Source organism: Odocoileus virginianus, chromosome 28, assembly GCF_023699985.2.
Source record: "Odocoileus virginianus isolate 20LAN1187 ecotype Illinois chromosome 28, Ovbor_1.2, whole genome shotgun sequence".
In the NCBI taxonomy this organism is placed as follows: domain Eukaryota; kingdom Metazoa; phylum Chordata; class Mammalia; order Artiodactyla; family Cervidae; genus Odocoileus; species Odocoileus virginianus.
This window is the reverse complement of record NC_069701.1, coordinates 15,702,127-15,716,178: the sequence shown is the minus strand read 5'-3', so window position 1 is coordinate 15,716,178 and position 14,052 is coordinate 15,702,127. Positions and strand designations below refer to the sequence as shown.

At 38.0% G+C, this 14,052-nt stretch overlaps 1 protein-coding gene and 1 long non-coding RNA gene across 11 annotated transcripts in view; one reads left to right on the top strand and one right to left on the bottom strand.

The window, feature by feature from the left end:
• The window catches only part of LOC110151751 (uncharacterized), a 28,267-nt gene extending 24,359 nt beyond the window's left edge, over positions 1-3,908 (top strand). Inside the window, exon 4 of the long non-coding RNA XR_011484311.1 lies at positions 2,217-3,908. This is a non-coding gene — a long non-coding RNA (uncharacterized lncRNA). The remainder of the gene's footprint in view (positions 1-2,216) is intronic.
• NARS2 (asparaginyl-tRNA synthetase 2, mitochondrial) overlaps positions 1-14,052 on the bottom strand; it is a 130,257-nt gene that overhangs the window by 3,599 nt on the left and 112,606 nt on the right. For 7 of the 10 annotated variants that reach the window (XM_070457235.1, XM_020915163.2, XM_070457236.1 and 4 more), the window contains 4 exons: positions 13,608-13,674; positions 12,014-12,151; positions 2,245-2,342; positions 212-238 (listed from right to left, as the gene is read on the bottom strand). In XM_070457235.1, the coding sequence (XP_070313336.1) occupies positions 212-238; positions 2,245-2,342; positions 12,014-12,151; positions 13,608-13,674 (330 nt within the window). Of the gene's footprint in view, positions 1-94; positions 136-211; positions 239-2,244; positions 2,343-12,013; positions 12,152-13,607; positions 13,675-14,052 lie in introns of those variants that run through there. The other 3 variants (XM_070457234.1, XM_070457237.1, XR_011484308.1) reach the window with 3 other exon arrangements.

Genomic DNA, 14,052 nt, shown 5'->3' with positions numbered 1-14,052 from the left:
ATTTTAACATTATTATCTGGCACACAATTGGTAATATAAAAATGACAGATTTTTATTATTACTACTTTTCAGAGATTCAAAGGGAATAACTAACCTCAGAACCTGTTCATTGTTTTAATCCTCTTCTATAGCACCCTGGAAATATAAGCGAAAACTATGTAACACTCAGATCCAGAACCAGAACAAGAGTTATCAGGGGTCATGTTCTTACCATTGGTAGGCTTCTGTCAGTCCTAATCTGTAAAATGAAAATAAGAAAATTCTTTCAGAGAATGACAATAAGATCAATATACTAACCACCAGACACTTATTCTGGGTTATGTGCAAAGTGCTGTTTATAAAGGAGTAAATACCAAAACCTGTGCTCTTAAATAATAATATATAATACAGTTGAGGAGCTGCACCTTTATTAGGTGGTAAGAAAGATAAGAAAACCAGTATTAGGAAAACTAACAGTCTAATATTATCAAATGACAAATGCTATGGAAAGAAAGCATGGTCCAGAGCCCAAGAGAGAGGGTTCATATGAGATAAACTTATTGTCTGGTGACATAAGAAAACCACTATTACTACTTCGTAATGATGTCTAAAGGCACACCCAGACAAGGGATGTATAGACACAATTTTCTTTCCATAATATTAAAATAGTTAAAAATACTAAATAATACTAAAAATACTAAATAATAATATAGATTCTGAGGCTGCTTCATAATATGGTTGCAAATTGTTTTTTTGCCAATTTGAGAAATGTTAATAAAATTTAAAGTTCTTAGTACTCATTAAAATTAATTTCAGTCCTTAAAAGTATTTGGGACCATGGCGCATCTCAAAGTGATCAGGATTATGAAAAATTCAAATATGCAAAAATATGAAAAACTTGATAGAAGTCAAAGACAGATCCTGGAGATAGGGAAACACATATATCCACTTAGTTAGGAAAGATAAATTTGGATATTATCAGATATTAGGTAAACATTTAATGTTATGAGGAAAGGTTTCCTGAAGGAAGGAAGCAAGTACAGAAAACAGACCAATTAATCTTTCAACAGATGAGATTTCTTGCCATGTGTGATTTTTATTGTGCTTTGAAAAAAAACCCCAGAGAATCTTCAAATTCTTTCCATCTAAGGAGTTTTACTGTCACTTCAATTCCACAATTTCCCCAGAACTTCCTAACACTATAAAAATACTAAGGAGTTAGTAGTCTAGTTGATAAAAAGTCCTCCCAGAACATATTTATCCCCTTTCTTCTGGATGCTAAACCAAACGGAGCAGTTCGGATGACTGGGATTACAAAACCAAGTTACTCAACAGATTTATAAGTTGGGATCTTGGAAAAGCAACAACTTTTTAAGCACTTCTCCATTAGGAAGAGAAGCCCTTACAAATGGCTAATTTAACAAACATGTCAAACAATCAAGACTTTTCCAGGTTACTATGAAACCTAGTATTATCTGGAGAGAATGATTACGCCTTCAACATGGGAAAGTCTTTTTTTTAAAAAAAAGTCTGGCACAGTAAAAGTGGAAACCATGGAAAACACAGGTTTATAACCTTGGTTAGTTTAGGAAGTCATTGTGGTTTTTTGGCAGACCATGCACATACAGGAGTGGTAGTTCAATTAGAAACATGATTCCCCTACTTCTCATCTCCAAAACATTTTCTGTGTGTTTATGGATACATTTCCCAGGTCTCAAACAGTGAGTTAAAGTTGTTCAAATACTTAAATCAAGACACTTACATAGTAGAAAACCTGAGGAAGGGAAAACTGCTTATTCTAAATGCTAGCTTAGCAGATAATTTTAGTTTCTTTCTTCCTCCATCTTTATCCTTTCCCTGGTTCAGAGCCTGTCTGCACGATTTAGTTTAAAACCACACACACCCAAAAACCCAACAACTCCTTTTCCCCCAAAACACAGAGAAAAGGGAAGAACAAACTTTAAGGGGCTTTAGTTGCCTTTCCTTTTTCTATCACTAACTTTAAAAAAAGCTATTTCTATAGGGAGAGAGATATACAAGTAGCGGGCAAAAAAAAAAAAAAATCTTTGTGTTTCATATAACAGTTCTATGCTTTCAGAAAGAGAAGCTCAGAGAGGTTAAGTAACAACTTGCTTAAGTTCACACAGAATCTGAGATTCAGGTCTGTCAGGAAGATCTATGTACTGTTCTGTTAGTCTGCCATTACTGCCTTTGAGTGTCCCATTCCCATTTTTTAGATTCATTTTTTCTAGTTCTGACCAGTACCTGGCCAATCGCTGTTCTAAGAAATGGCACCGTTCCTCTCTGAGGCTTCCTCCAAAGAGTTCTCCAACTCCAGGAACCAGAAGATCAACAGCAGCAACCTGAAAAGGAAAAAACTCACGAACACCATTCCGTTTTCAGACCATCCCAACAATGTCAGCTTCTGAAGCAAGTGGAACTTACAACATTTTGATGACTGGCTGTTTAACTGCTTACAGTTAACCAGAATCTTATTTATGTTAGCTGTTCATGTCCCTTCTTTTAATACTAAATGTTTAATTATTATCTTTAGAATATAAAATGCAGCTGGACAGTTCCCCCTCTGGCACCATTAATATGGTATGCTTAACAAAAATATGTTTTCTGCACAAATGTGGTGTAAATGTTAGTCATAAAAAATGTGGAAAATATTAATAATTATAAAGATATTTTAAAACACCTATCATCATGCAGAAGCAATTACATGTTAGTGGATTTTCTTTCAGGTTTTTTCCTTGTATGCTTAAAGAGTATAACAGAGATCAAATTACATATAAAATTTACCATTCTCATTATCTTAGCCAACATAATACAATAAATATTTTTCCTATGTTAGTAAGAATACTTCACATACTTAATGTTTTAATAGCTGCACAGTTTACTGTTTAGAAGTATAGTTTATTTAACAGCTTTCTGTTGAATATTCAGGGTGTGTGTGTGTCTTTCATAAATAATGTGGCAATGATGTTTTTCTTTAATTTGAAGTATGTTAGTACATGTAAAATATGCTCTGATTGTTAATCAAATTAAAAAAAGAGATAACACTTTGGTGTTATCAAAATGGTAGAGATAAACAATATAAACAAATATGGATTAGAAAATGCTTAAACTAATACTCTCATACCTCTGATACAACCTTTCTGGTCAGCAATTGGGCAAAAGATAATCAAAAGCTTTAAAAGTGCAATTTGCTTTGACTCAGCAATAGGAGTTCTTGGAACTAGTTCCAACAAAATAATCAGAGATGCAAAAAAAAAGAAAAAAAATTCAACACACAGAATATTTACTACAGTATTGCTTACAGTAACAAAAAATTCAAGTGTACATCAAGAGGAGACCATCAGATAAATTTTAGACATGAAAGAAAAAGGACTGACATTTATAATACATAATGAGGTGTAAACTGTGTTGCTATGATTTCTTTTCTTTTATTCCTATTTTCTTATTTTCTACAAGAAAGGTGTTATACTTTTGTAATAGAACAACAAAAAAATTGTAATAGGGTAAAATGGTGGCTTGATATTTTAACTTGTATTTCTTCACTTACTCATAATATTTACATTTTTGAGGATGTTTATTTGCTATCTATATTATTTTTTGACTTGGCAATTCTTTTTTGCAAGTGGGGGAGGGGGAGGACGAAGAGGTGCCAGGTAGACATTTATATGGCCAGTAATAAGAAGGCACAAAACTCAGAAAGATTTAATTTACCAATAAAAATTAGGAATCCATAGAACACATTTAATAATATATAAAACATCTAATCTTTAAATGTACCTTATATTATAAACTCTTTTCTTAAATTTGCCTTACTTTAATATTAAGTCATTCCCTTGTTTTGATTTCAGAATTTTTGACTGAGGTATACTTTATAAATAACTAGTTTAATAAAGACTGTAATAATTTAAGAATGTATGCCAAATGCTATATAATCCTCACTAATATCATTAAGAGAAAACATGAACCGTGATTTTCAACACTCAGCCGAATTAAATTGAGACGGGACAGAAATTTACTAATGGTTCCTAATTCTACAGAATCTCCTACTACTCAATAAGCTGGTGAGGAGTAAGTGTACAAACAGCTCTTTTTCACACTACAACTGCAGGTTGACTACATTTTACATTATTATGTACTAGTATTAAAGGAAGACTGTCCTACAAACCATAGGAAATGTATTTGTGGTTTAAGCCTCTACGAGCTTTTGGCTCTAACAGCTGACTCAGATAGTATCTGGCCCCTAAAAACACTGGGTGCAGCTGGAAAAGAGAGCCTTCCAGAAGTGACAGTGTGAAGGTGCAGATGGGCTGCAGGTAGCAAGGAATGAAAATCCCCTTTGGATAGTAAAATGGCTAGTCTGGGGAAATTTAAGATGTGCTGAAATGCACTTTTTACTTTGACATAAATTCTCCAGGTATGGGCAAAACTGGAAATTTCCTTCATCACTTTGAGGCTTGATTTGAGGCTCAAGTTATTTTGATGCAGTTCGATTCACAAGCCCCAGAAAGGGAAATTCATTAGATACTCCTTGGTATTTAAGTCCTAAAAGATAATGCTCTAAATTTGGAAAATTTATCAGTGGCCACAGGACTGGAAAAGGTCAGTTTTCATTCCAATCCCAAAGAAGGGCAATGCCAAAGAATGTCCAAACAATTGCATACAATTGTGCTCATTCACATGCTAGCAAGGTAATGCTCAAAATCCTTCAAGCTAGGCTTCAATAGTACATGAATTGAGAACTTCCAGATGTACAAGCTGGATTTAGAAAAAGCAAGAGAGTTCCAGAAAAACATTTACTTCTGCTTCGTTGACTACGCTAAAGCTTTTGACTGTGTGGATCACAAAAAACTGTGAAAAATTCTTAAAGAGGTGGGAATACTAGACCATCTTACCTGCCTCCTAAGAAACTTATATACAGGTCAAGAAGCAGTAGTTAGAACCAGACATGGAACAATGGACTGGTTCCAAATTGAGAAAGAAGTATGTTAAGGCTATACAATGTCACCATGCTTATTTAACTTTTAAGCAGAGTACATCATGCAAAATGCCAGGCGATGAATCATAAGCTGGAATCAAGGTTGCTGGGAGAAATATCAACAAACTCAGATATGCAGATGATACCACTCTAATGGCAGAAAGTGAAGAGGAATTAAAGCACCTCTTGATGAAGGCAAAAGAAGAGAATGAAAAAGCTGGCTTAAAACTCAACCTTCAAAAAACTAAGATCATAGCATCCAGTCCCATCACTTCATGGCAAACAGATGGGGAAAAAAAGGAAACAGTGACAGACTTTATTTTCTTGGGCTCCAAAAATCACTGCAGATGGTGACTGCAGCCATGAAATTAAAAGATGCTTGCTCCTTGGAAGGAAAGGTGAAAGTGAAAGTCTCTCAGTTGTGTTCGGGATTCTTTGAGACCCCATGGACTATACAGTCCATGGAATTCTCCAGGCCAGAATACTGGAGTGGGTAGCCATTCCCTTCTCCAGGGGACCATCCTGACCCAGGAATCAACCAGGGTCTCCTGCACTGCAGGCGGACTCTTTACCACCTGAGCTACCAGGGAAGCCCTCCTTGGAAGGAAAGCTATCACAAATCTAGACACCGTATTACAAAGCAGAGACATCACTTTGCCGACAAACGTCTGTATAGTCAAAGTTATGATTCTTCTAGTAGTCATGTCGAATGTGAGAGTTGGATCATAAAGAAGGTTCAGCGCCAAAGAACTGATGCTTTCAAACTGTGGTACTGGAGAAGACTCTTGAGAGTCCCTTGGACAGCCAAGGAGATCAAACCAGTCAATCCTAAAGAAAATCAATCCTGGATATTCACTAGAAGGACTGATGATGAAGCTGCAATACTTTGGCTACCTGATGTGAAGAGCTGACTCATTGGAAAAGACCCTGATGCTGGGAAAGATTGGGGGCAGGAGGAGAAGGGGATGACAGAAGATGAGATGGTTGGATGGCATCACTGACTCAATGGACATGAATTTGAGCAAACTCAAGGAGATAGTGAAGGACAGGGAAGCCTGGTGTGATGCAGTCTATGGAGTTGCAAAGAATCGCAAACCACTTAGCGACGGAACCACCACCACCACCCCTTGGTTGAGTATTCTTCCTTCCAAGATGACCTCACAATATGTACTCTATTGAGTATACATAGCCAATGTTTAAAATTTTATGATTTACTAAACAACACTGATACAACTTTTAAAATTAGAAGACTACTCAGCGATCTGGCATCTTATCAGGGACTGCTGGGCAGTCATCTGTCCTAATCACACATGGCTGAATGGAATGAATGGACATTATTCTTTGTGAAACCAATACCCTAGCTGAGTATTTGCCACCAGCCTTTGGAGGAATTACTTAGGACTAAAATTCACAGCATGGGACATTTTGCATGTTTGCTTAGATTCACTTCATTTAGACCCACAATCTGTCCCTTTCAAATGATCAAATATGTTTGGTCATTTATAAGTTATTCTTATATATTCAAATGAGCAAAAACTTAGGCTATCTGAAATCAGAAAATTTTAGAGCTGGTTAGTACACTGTAGGTCATCCAGTACAATTCTCTGATTTTTATGGCAGGAGCATCTGAGGCTCAGAGAATGGAAAGACATGCCTAAGGCCATACAAATAACTAGGCCATACAAATAACTAGGCCATACAAACAACTAGTAAGAGAGTTGGCTTTCAAGAAAGCACTAGTAACTTCTTAGTCCAGTGTACTTTTCACTATAACAATTGTGCATATCACTATTAGTAGTAGTATTTTTTGGAGAGGGTGAGGGGAAGAAAGAAAGAAAATGAAACTATAACTGTAAAAATATATCATATTATTACTCCTTACCTCTCGCCAAATGTTATAAGCATAGGTTAAACATTCTCCTACACTTTTCTCTTGACTTCCCAGAGAAGGCAACTGTGAGACACACCTGTTTCAATATTTTTAGATTGCACTGCACCCTTTGCAGAAGCTCTTGCAACCCTGCTCATAATCTGTTACTGCATCCCTACTAAAAGAAACACAGAATTCAGTTAGCTGACCCAAAGCCTGTTCACTCACCATTGAAAAAAATAAAGTAGGGATGGAAGCAGACACGTTGTTTAAGCGAGCTGAAAAGAAATCTAGGTCGCTAATAAATCAATGTTGTATATATCAGCAAATTAAATTATATTTTAATAATTAGCTCTGAGAAGCTATAGCACTGCATAAATTACAAAAGTACATGAAAGTTTATTATAATACTTTCAGGCTTCAGGCTGTGAGATCACATTAATAGAGAGACCTGTCATAATGAAGGCCTCCTGGTACTTCTAAAAGTAACTGTGACTGTAGTCTATGAGAGAACAGCATTTTAAAGAATCTTATGTAATGGCATTTAATGATAAGGCAACACCCCGCTCCCACCCCCACATACATACATTTTAACAATACTGTGCTTTAACACAGTAAAGACTTAATCAAAATTTAAAAAGAAAGAAGACTTCACACTTATTGACTACCTACCATCCCAAACACTGTGCTATGCATTTTCATATATTCAATCCTCATAATTCTGGAAAATATTACCATCTAATTTTTACAGATGGAAAAATAAAACTCAAAGAAATTAAATGGCTTATCTAAGATCACATAGTTTATAACACAAAGACCTGAGACCTGAACCCAAGGGTGCCTGATTCTAAAGCCTCGGGACATTCTTATTCCAAGGAGCCAACATTCAAACAAAATTTAGAGTAAAAGCTGCTCTTTAGCTTCCCGGGAACTTCCTTAGCAAATCAACTCACTCACTATTTGTCCCAGACTGTGCTGGGCTTGATTCATCCATCTTCCAACCATATGTGTGTGTATGTGTGTCTGTGTGTATGTCTGTGTCTCTGTGTGTGTCTGTGTGTTGTATGTGCGCATGCTGGGTCCTGTCCAACTCCTTGCAACCCCAAGGACTGTAGCCCGCCAGGCTCCTCTGTCCATGGATTTTCCAGGCAAGAATACTGGAGCAGGTTGCCATTTCCTACTCCAGGGGATCTTCCCAAACCAGGGATCAAACCAGTGTCTCTTGCGTCTCCTGCACTGGCAGGCGGATTCTTTACCGCTGAGCCACCTGGGAAGTCCATCACCAAATAGATACTAGGTGCCTGCTATGTCCCAGGCATTATGCTAGGCAGCAGGATACACTCATAAGTGAAAAAACAAGGTCCTCAAGTCCTTTGGCATAGAGCAAAGTGTCACTAAATAAATAGTTATACAAATAAATGTAAAAATATAACCATGTTAAGAAATAAGATGGATTAGGTTAGTAACTCCAGGTTTGAAATTTAAAGTGGTACACTGTAGTTTAGTGCATCCCTGACTCAGAAGAGAGGATCAAGGAAGGTTTCTCTGTGGAAATGATTACTGAGAAGAGATCTAAGAATAAGTAAAATGACTTAGCTGAAGAAGGTTGTTCTTAATTTAGGGACCACTATGCACAAAGACCCTGTGATGAAGGAAAGTCCTGCCTGCCTATCAGAACACATGAGAGAGAAGCAGCCAGGATATACTGAGGCTGTAGGCCAAATAAAGAACCTTGACTTTTGCTGTAAGAGCAGTGGGAGGCCACCGAATGGTTTTTAGAAGTAAGAGAACATGACCAGATTTACATTTTCCAAAAGTTCACGCTGAAATGGGGAGAATGAACTCAGAGGAGGAAAGAATGGATGCAGGCAGAAGACTGGTTAGGAGGCTACTGAAGTAGTCCTGGCAAGATATGATGGTATGTTAATCCAGAAATGTAAAAGTGGAAATAAAGAGAAATAGATGGATTAGAGATTTATTTAGGAGTATAGAAATGGCAGAACTTGGTAACAGTTTCAATATGTGAAGTGAGAGAGGAGAACATTTCAAAGATGACTCAGGACTCTGGCTTGCACAATTAGATGAACACTGAATTTTCAAGAAAAATCAAATTTTGTGGGAGAAAGGGAGAAGAAGTGAAATCATAGGTTCAGTTTGGGGTATGTTAAGTTTGAGATGGTTTTTCGATGTGTAAATGGTAGTAAGACAAGTCCAGGGCTCACAGGAGAAGTCTGGATTCAAGACGTGAATTTCTGAGTCGTGTAAAATACACAGTGAGTTGTAGGTAAAGATGAAATCATCTGGGGAGAGAAAAGAAGACCTGGGGAGAAAAGGATGGAGGCATGAGGAATTCCAGCATCTAGTGAAAGAGGATGAACCTGAAAAGAAGAGTGAGAAAGAATAATCCACTAAGAAAGGGAGAAAACTAGGAGAATGCTATCACGAAAGTCAAAGGGGGAAGAAGTTTTAAGTAGAAGAAAGTCCTAAATAGTGCTGAATAATGCTGAGAGGTGAAGTAAAAGACTTTTTAAAAAAGTCTGCTAGGCTTAATAACATGACAATTATTATTGGTCCCAGAGCTTCAGTGGCACAATTAGAGGGAATGATAGTGGTCTGAATATAAATTACATTAGAGGGCGGATGAATGAATGGTAATATATACTATGGTGGTTATGAAACATTCACCATCCTGAAGAAGATTTTCATTTGAGAAAGGAAAATTTATATAGAGACTACAAAAAATAGACACAATGCCACTAATTAGTTTTACTGATCCTTTAAATGCCATAGAAATTCAGAAAGGCAGGCTCAGGGTGACTGGGTAAGCTAGGGAAGTCATCACAGAGCAGGAAAATCTTATGCAGAGTATTTTTGAGTGCAAAACTGAATGACTGAAAAGTGCTCTACTGAGGGAAATTATGAGAGGAATACACAGTGTGTGTGTGTGTGTGCTGGAGGAGAGAGGTGGGATAGGGTGGAGTGATAAAAAAAAAGCCAAGAGATACAGACACATTTCTGTGTTTTGTGATGTAAGCTCAACACTGAACAGACAACCTGCAATTGGATAATCCACTCCCTAGCCACTCTCACTTTTTTTGCTGCCTACCTGTGGGCCTATTCATCTCTAATAACTGATTATACCAGAGGCTTGGTAGGGAGAAGGGAAAATCAGAATCAAAAATCAACTGTGTTGCTTACTGCATTTGGATAATGCTGGCAAAATGTAGGGATGTGTAAAATCAGTGGCTAATGTATACTTTTATATTTGCGACTTCTGAGGTAATGTAATAAAGTGGAGAAGAACACAGACTTCAGAGCCAGAGGGAATCAGGTTTGAATAAGAACTCTACCACTTACTATCCATGGAGGCTTGAGAAATGCAATTGGTCTTTTTGCACCTCACTTTTCTATATGTAAAACTGGAAAAACAATGAGTTTCTTGGCAAGGTTGTTTTGTTATTTGTGACTTAAGAGATGACATGACAGTATTTGCTTCATACTAATTGGTGGCTAATACTGTTTTAGGAATGCTGTAATATGAGTGAAGACAGGAAAGACATTCAAACAGATAACCTTGTATACCTAAGATGAGGTAATTTTATTTATTAGGGGGTCCTGATCTACATTTTCCTACTGGTATTTATCTAAAACCAAGTGAAAAGTACAAGACAGCAAAATTTGCATTTAGGACCTTTTCTGGGATAAACATATTTGTCTCATAGATTTTTATAATTAATGATATTAAATAACTATTCAATACATATTTAAAGAGTAAAAAATATTCTTATTTTATGTTACTGCCAATTTTGTGAAGGAGAGAAGAGACCAAAAAAAGAGAGAAAAAGGAAAATACCAGAAGTATAAAAGACAACTGCAGTTGAGGGAAAAGAAAGAACAGAGGACAAGAAGAGCTAAAGAGGACAGACAGAGACAAGACGATGGAAGAGAGACGGTCAGGAGAGGGCCAACCAAGAGGAGAGTGCGCCCAGCCCTCTTCAGGGCCAACCAAGAGGAGAGTGCGCCCAGCCCTCTTCAGGACCAGCCAAGAGGAGACTGCGCCCAGACCTCTTCAGGACCAGCCAAGAGGAGACTGCGCCCAGCCCTCTTCAGGACCAGCCAAGAGGAGACTGCGCCCAGACCTCTTCAGGACCAGCCAAGAGGAGAGTGCGCCCAGCCCTCTTCAGGACCAGCCAAGAGGAGAGTGCGCCCAGCCCTCTTCAGGACCAACCAAGAGGAGACTGCGCCCAGCCCTCTTCAGGACCAACCAAGAGGAGAGTGTGCCCAGCCCTCTTCAGGACCAACCAAGAGGAGAGTGCGCCCAGACCTCTTCAGGGCCAGCCAAGAGGAGAGTGCGCCCAGCCCTCTTCAGGGCCAACCAAGAGGAGAGTGCGCCCAGCCCTCTTCAGGACCAACCAAGAGGAGAGTGCGCCCAGACCTCTTCAGGGCCAACCAAGAGGAGAGTGCGCCCAGCCCTCTTCAGGACCAACCAAGAGGAGAGTGCGCCCAGACCTCTTCAGGACCAACCAAGAGGAGAGTGCGCCCAGACCTCTTCAGGGCCAACCAAGAGGAGAGTGCGCCCAGACCTCTTCAGGGCCAACCAAGAGGAGAGTGCGCCCAGACCTCTTCAGGACCAACCAAGAGGAGAGTGCGCCCAGCCCTCTTCAGGACCAACCAAGAGGAGAGTGCGCCCAGACCTCTTCGCCCCTCCACAGCCCTCCCCTCACTACCTCTAGTTGATAGTCAAAGTACTCTAAGCTGCCTGCTACACGAAGCGAGCTCTTCCTTTGTCTGATAACGGCACTCCCATCATCTCCCCCTACCGCATGTGGTCTCCTAATCAGTATTTAATTAGATAGGAGACTGGGCATATTGCTATACACTGCTCTAGGGCTCTCAGTAATTTAAAAATACAAACCAAAACGCAACTACATTGCATCTGCTTAACTGAGGATACCCTACGACAGAAATGAGGGAGTGTGCTTACAGAACACTGGGATCTTCTTTGGAAACACATTTTTAAAGGTGCCTGTGAGAAACATTATCATTTTAAGAGATATAAAGAGTGAACAATTTAAGAAAATATGTCAAAGGATAAATTAAATTAAATCAAGGGGAAAACCTCAGACTCTGAGATGACTAACCCCGATTTATTTAGTGTCTCTACTTACTGTATGCTGAGGGCCATCTTCATTATCCCTCATGTAGAATGGCTTGAGTGCTCGTGGATAATTAATGACAAAGACTGGTATGTCGCCACAGTGCTTCACCAGGTATTTTTCATGCTCAGTGTGTAGATCAGCACCCCACTGTAATGAGAAAAAAGAAATTACCAAAGGAAAGTTAGAGCTGAAATATACAATGCAGGACCTAAAAATAACCTGTATCAGTGCCAAGGGCTTCTTTTCCCTGAGGATCAGGGACGTGTGGAACTGTGTGCTGAGGTTACACAGATAGAGAAACTAGAGAGAGATGTGTGAACAGAACATTCAAAAGCCTGGAAAGATGAAAGCTGGAACTAGTAGATAAACACTGTGCTTTCTGTGCCCCATCTGAGGGAGCAGCATTTAGCAGACAAATAGGAAGACACAGTATGCTTTCCACGGTGCATAAAAGCTGATTCAGAATCGTAATTTTTATTAATATTGGCCAGAGCTTCTTCTACAGTTACTGTTTCTAAGTTTCAGGAAATTAAATGATAAGAGATAATATTTCTAATACTCAGTCTATCTTTGGCTAGCTGGCTTCTCCCAGTGAATTTTTTTTTTTTTTTGATAAAAGAGTCAACTAATATATCAGGTGCTCTTTGATGAATATTTAATAACACTGTTCATCTATTTATTCACCAAACACTAATGTGCCTATTAAACCCCAAGTACCATCTAGGTACTAGAAACAGTGGTAAGGAAAACAAAACCCCTAACTTCATGAAGCTTCTAGGGTAGAAGACAAATAAAAAAATTATACAAAGAAATCAATTGATTACAAATATAATAAGCACAGGACACTCATAACTTAAGAGAAAATCTAACCTAACATCTAACATCTAACCTAACTTAAGAGAACATCTAACTGGGAATAGAACTGGTATAAGTAGTAGTTTAAAGACAAAGGTATTATATTCTTAACATTATCTTATTAGTCCCACTTGTCTGGCAGTATCTTAATTATAGGAAAGAAGCAGTGGCAGAGAAATGAGGAGACTTGCCTCTAACATTATGTGCATGGTCACTAGATCATGCTGTCTTTCTAGACCGATATCCTTGCCAATAAAAGAAGGGAGTTCCGGGAAAAAGTAAAAACACAAAACTCAGTGTTCTTTAAAGAGGATCACAAATAAGAAGCCTCTGTAAAGTTCAAAAGAAAAAGAAATCTGTTTAATGTGTTGCCTAAACTTATTTGATCACATAACCTCTTTTGTCAACTGATAACATCATTCAGAAAATACTTTGAGAAACACTGAACTAGTTGATTGCTACACTGATATTCTATTCTATATACTATGATATTTCTAAGGAATTTCATCTTTAAACTTGGGAAACTTCTCTATAACTGCTTTTGTCACTGCCAGTCCAAATGGTATGATTCTACTTCAAAACGATTTTTCAGTCTATATATGTCGACAAGGTTGGGCAAACATCAAAAAAACCCAATGTACATATATGAAATACTGCATATTGCTAATAAGAGAAATAAGGTTATTTTAAAGGATTCTTAATGAAATCAGATAAATATGAGAAAGAAATTTTCATATATATATCCTACCTCTGGAGTGAAGGTGAAGTTCTGGGATGCCTGCTTTAAGATCTCCACTGCCTCAGTATAAGAAATGCTGGAGAGAAAAGGGGTAAAATCAGAAAAAGGTCTATACAATGGGCTATTGTTAATTAGTGCACCTGAAAACTGTAAAAGGCTTATTTTCATACTGTCTTTCAGATCACACATGAGTATCAAATGATTGCTGGGTTATCAGGAATGATTAGAAAAAATGATTATTGATAATCAGGAATTATGGCTGGTTTAATCTTATGAGAGTGTGAGCAGTGTGAAGAGACATGGCCATTCAATAATCACACCCCGATCCACTTGTAGTGTACACAAAGAAGCTAGTCACTCAAGAAAGTAAAGATTTTCTCTGAATTCATGTTATGCTAATACATGAAAAGGTGTGAAATACTGAGACTGAAAGAGGAAAGCTCTCCTGAAAGCT